The 4718-nt window shown below is 34.7% G+C and overlaps 1 protein-coding gene across 1 annotated transcript in view; it reads right to left on the bottom strand.

Moving 5' to 3' along the window:
* Nucleotides 1–4718, bottom strand: part of ADGRV1 (adhesion G protein-coupled receptor V1) — a 269849-nt gene that overhangs the window by 247746 nt on the left and 17385 nt on the right. Inside the window, 2 exon segments of the mRNA XM_017729530.1 lie at nucleotides 567–837; nucleotides 2067–2632. Coding sequence (XP_017585019.1) covers nucleotides 567–837; nucleotides 2067–2632 — 837 coding nt within the window.

The following is a 4718-nucleotide window of genomic DNA, read 5'->3' on the forward strand; positions in this document are numbered from 1 at the left end:
AGCCAAAGTGAATAATTTAAAAATGTTTCAGATTGTAAAGAATTTCATTTTATTCACCAAGCTCATTCCAACAATTCTTGAGGAAGAGAAAGCAGGGACTCGAGTCACAGAACTGTCAGCAATGCTAGCCACCCTTTATTTAATAGTTCAGAGGTTACAGTCTTAATCACCAAACCTTCCCCTTGAAGTTGTTACTCTGTAAAACATGTCAGTAATCATTAAGACAGCAAATGAGCAAGTTAAAATAATTTTCCTGTCTTCTGTTAGAAAGCAGTCACTTGAGACAGCATTTATTCAATGCCATCTATGTGCACTGGGAATGATCTGAACTGAATGCTACCACAGTAAAAAGGTCTGGCATTGTATACTACACCCAGCCAAATACTTTAGACATGGCTCTATACACAAAGATTATATTAAGCATTAGTTTGCTTGATTTTTACCCAAGACCAAACCCTTTCACCTGTTCAGCCAATCAATCAACTATCAATCAATGTTATTAAAACTGGTAAAGTCTTTATTACTCATTATTATTTTCTCCAAAAGAATTCCAAATGCAAACTTACCTCAGATGGCTCACTGACTTCGGCACCTCCCTGTATTGTATGAGCTAGGAGTTTCAGAAGATAAGGCTCTGCCTCTTCTGGTATATCATCATCAATAACGTTCAGATGAAGTGTCTCCAGCATCTGTCCTTGATCAAAACTTATCTCCCCTGCCTCTGGAAGGAGGTCTGCAGTCACAGGTGAGGGATCACTGTTATTTCGAATTATAACCCAGGAAACAGAAACATTTCCATGTGTTCCACCATTTCTTACAACTGTGATCCCTTCAAACCTACAGTTTTGAATGAAAACAAAAAACACAAATCATAATTACTATTGGCATGCATGGTTACCAATTCCCTAAAATATTTACACTGACCGAAGTGGTATAAATTTTAACTGCTTGCAAATGACATTTGACTCAAGGTTTACAGTTTATGAAATCATAGCACATATGTAAGACTTGTTTATTCATGAGCTCCCTGTAATAATCTCTGAAGATACGTGTTAGATCTCACTTTGTTTACAGCAAGAAAAATACTGAGAAGTGAGTGGAGTCTTGGCAGGTTTTACATTTGCCTTGAGAAATACAAATCAAATTTCAGAAAACTTTTTGCCTCTTCTACATCATGAACAGTTGTGAGGCATGAGCATTGAAATAATGCTTTTGAATGAACTGTTTGCCTCTGTCCTGAAAATATATTCAGTTACTGATATTTATGATACTGGAAATGTCATGTTGCCTGAATCGGGGAAGTGAATGACTACAACAAAAAGTCTGGAAATCATGACTTACAAACATTTAGAAAGCAGGATTCATTTCTTTACTGGGTATAAAAAAGAAAGATGAATACTCAAGTGCTGGGTTCTACATACCATAAAATATTCTTTCAAAATTTCTCATAGTATAATAGTTTGAGGCATTATTTGTTTCTTTGGGGATATACTACCATCAGTAATTAGCAGTAGACACTTTTATTGAGATTGTCAGTATTGTATATCAGTCTGCCTATAAAATTTGTACAGAGTTTTGATTTTAATCGCTCTGTAAAATTACAAATATTTAAACTGTTTTTGAGTTTAAGGTAACTATTTCATGGGAGACACACAACACTTTTTTTTTTCTTTAATCAGAGACTGGTTTTATAGACAGTAAATACAAATATATAGCAAGGATGGAAGACAGAAATCTATTTCTCACTGAACTGGTGTGCAGTAGTATCACAACTTCACTGATCCTACCTTTAGATTAAGGAGTTTTCACTATTCTGATAATGTGATTGAATAGTTATGGCTTATTTACATACAGTTTATCAATTTTAAAATACTTTCTGCATAATTAGACATTTCCATTTCCTTGAAATCTTTGCAGATATAGTTGATAATAACACACTAAGTGATTACTACATTATATTTTAGTAGTGATTTTATAATTACTTTTAACGATATCCTAAGCATGCTTAACAATTACAAACAAATCTCTTAAACTGACTAGATACTAGATTTTAAGATCTGTAGTACCTTGAAATTTTGTCTTCATCAATGATAACAGTGTGAGCTAACAGAACACTGTGGATTGACAGCACTCCATAGGGTTTATCATTCGGCTGGATAGTGACATGAACAACAGATGGATAAATCAAAACAGCATCTCCCTGCAAAGTTTCTTTAAGAAGCATAATCTGAAAGGTCTCAGCAATTTCTGGTATGGCATCATCAAGGATCTTAAATTTCAGATAGGTTTCATGAACTAGAGGTGGGAAAACAAGAGTTGTATTTGGCTGTAGATCTAGGAAGTCTACGTTAAGCTGTGCATGTGCAGTTGAATCCCCAGTTATGATGGCGTAATTGACAGAGACTTCGTCTTCATCAGGTCCAATTAATTTTCCACTGACATCCTTACCACGAACCACTTGGATTGTTACCACTTCATCTTCCTCAGGTACCATATAAGCATTTTGAACAAAACGCACGGGACTGTCATTTTTCTTAATATTAATCCAAACAGAATTTTTTGTGTTGTTTATTTCAGCCCCTCCCTCCACACTCTTCAGACAAACAACAAAGATTTCATCATTTTCCGGTACCTGGAAAAATAGTATTAGCAATCAAGTGTAAGTCACATTTCAAATATATGCAGAACACTTATACTGAGAAATACGGTTTATGTATTTTGCAGATGAGTGAAATGATAAAAACTTGAAAGCTCATTTCATATTAAAATAACCAGGAGAAAAACCGTGCTTTTAACTTCTGCTAAAAAGCCCTTTTCAAAATTTAATGTCTCTATTTCCCAAAACATACTTCTGAAAGATAGTAGAAAGTCAAACAAAAAACAAATAAAAATTAGCCAAGAATCAAGAAAATCTTCATCTTTACAGATTGACAGTATGAGGAGGCCAACTGCCATTTTTGAAAGCCACCTCTACTTGGAAACAAGTGTTCCTTGCCATTACTTAGATTTAAATTTTCTTTTTTCCGATGTTGATTCTGATCTACCTCTATATGTGCCTGAGATAATACAACAACTTCTGGACAGAACCTACCCTGGCCCATCCATCCCTATACAACTGGAAAAGGAACACATCCTTTGTACAGACACACCCACAATCCCAGACAAAATTTCCATCACAGATCTGACAAAGTGGTTTTTTGTTCTTAGCAATAATTTAGATTTTGGTGTTTCTACAAAGCAACTGTTTAAAACTACATTTTAGTTCTAGCTATTTCTTCTCCAATATCAAATGCAGTAGACAATAAATAATGGCTTATAAACCACAAATTACAGAATTAAGGATGAGATTTCTGCTTTATATTACCATATAAATATATATATATGGAGGCACATGGTGTGATGTGATTCCTGGGTATCCTGTGCACAGCCAGGAGTTGGACTTGATGATCCTAATGGGTTCCTTCCAACTCAGCATTTTATTTGATTCTATGATTCTATATTTTATTCCCCAAATCTTGATTAGCTACAGCTATGCAACTGAAAAAATATTATTAGTACATATAAATAAAAAGTAAGTATTTATTTGTGATCTTTGCATCTTACTGTGGACTACTGGAAACCAGTAGTACTTGCTTCTGAGAGAAATTCCAGGACAAAAGTACAATTTCTGAAAATCCTGCTGTCCAATATTTCTTTCTCTTTCACATTCATTTGTTTACTGGACACCCTCAGATCCTTTTCTAGGGCTAGAAGAGTGGGCATGATAGCTTATGCCGATTCAGTTCCTTCGGCTTGTGGCACTGAAACTTGCATAATGCTGTTGACTGATACCAGGGTTTGTTGTCAGTGTGAGATCTAGAAGATCTCAGCCACCTCCCTCCTATACTGAAGTGCAACATGGTTGGTCTGCGGCATTATAAAAAATGCTAACTTGTGTTTTATTTAGTTGACTAACTAATATTCCATCTGGAATCATTTAAAAATATACATTTAAGAGAGTCAAAATGTATCCGCAACTTTAGCTGTAGTTTACATCTTAACATCTCATATAAATGGGACATTTTGGAATTCTTAATGGCATCATGATTGACCAATGAGAAGTCCAGTCAGACTTCAAAGACAATAATATAAAAGATTTTCAGTGCTGACTTGCCTCTTTCATTTTCTGTTACAATGTTTCCATTATTTCTTGCTAAAAAAGGAAATGTACACAATAAAATTACTATAAATGTAATACTGTGGAGATCAGATCTACAATCCCCTAATTTCTGAACAAAAAAGGCTTTGAAATTCAGAACAATAGCTGTTCCACAGTTTTTCTTAACTTCAGATCCTAACAGCTCAAATTAAATTCCGAGAGTAACACTGAATGCTTCTGCATTCCATCATCATTATCAGTAAAGGATGTTTACACAAAATTGACCTGTGGAAGCCCGTGGAAGACTTTCAGTGAGTGGACCACCACAGCTGTATAGATCAAACTTCAAGTGAAAGAGCATCAAGAGCACCTCTCAGAGGAAAAATAATTCACATCCTTCCCACAAACCTAATGAATTCTTTTTGTGTATAAGTTACAGAAATAATATAGCTAATCTGAAAGAGATATTTCCACACAGCAGTTTGGCACAGTCTCTTAATACAAGTATCAGTATAGACGTGGGAGACTATTTTTCATAATTAACACAAATATGCAAAAGAATTGCTTTAAAGTTTTGCAC

The sequence above is a fragment of the Corvus brachyrhynchos genome, unplaced genomic scaffold (assembly GCF_000691975.1).
Source record: "Corvus brachyrhynchos isolate BGI_N302 unplaced genomic scaffold, ASM69197v1 scaffold213, whole genome shotgun sequence".
In the NCBI taxonomy this organism is placed as follows: domain Eukaryota; kingdom Metazoa; phylum Chordata; class Aves; order Passeriformes; family Corvidae; genus Corvus; species Corvus brachyrhynchos.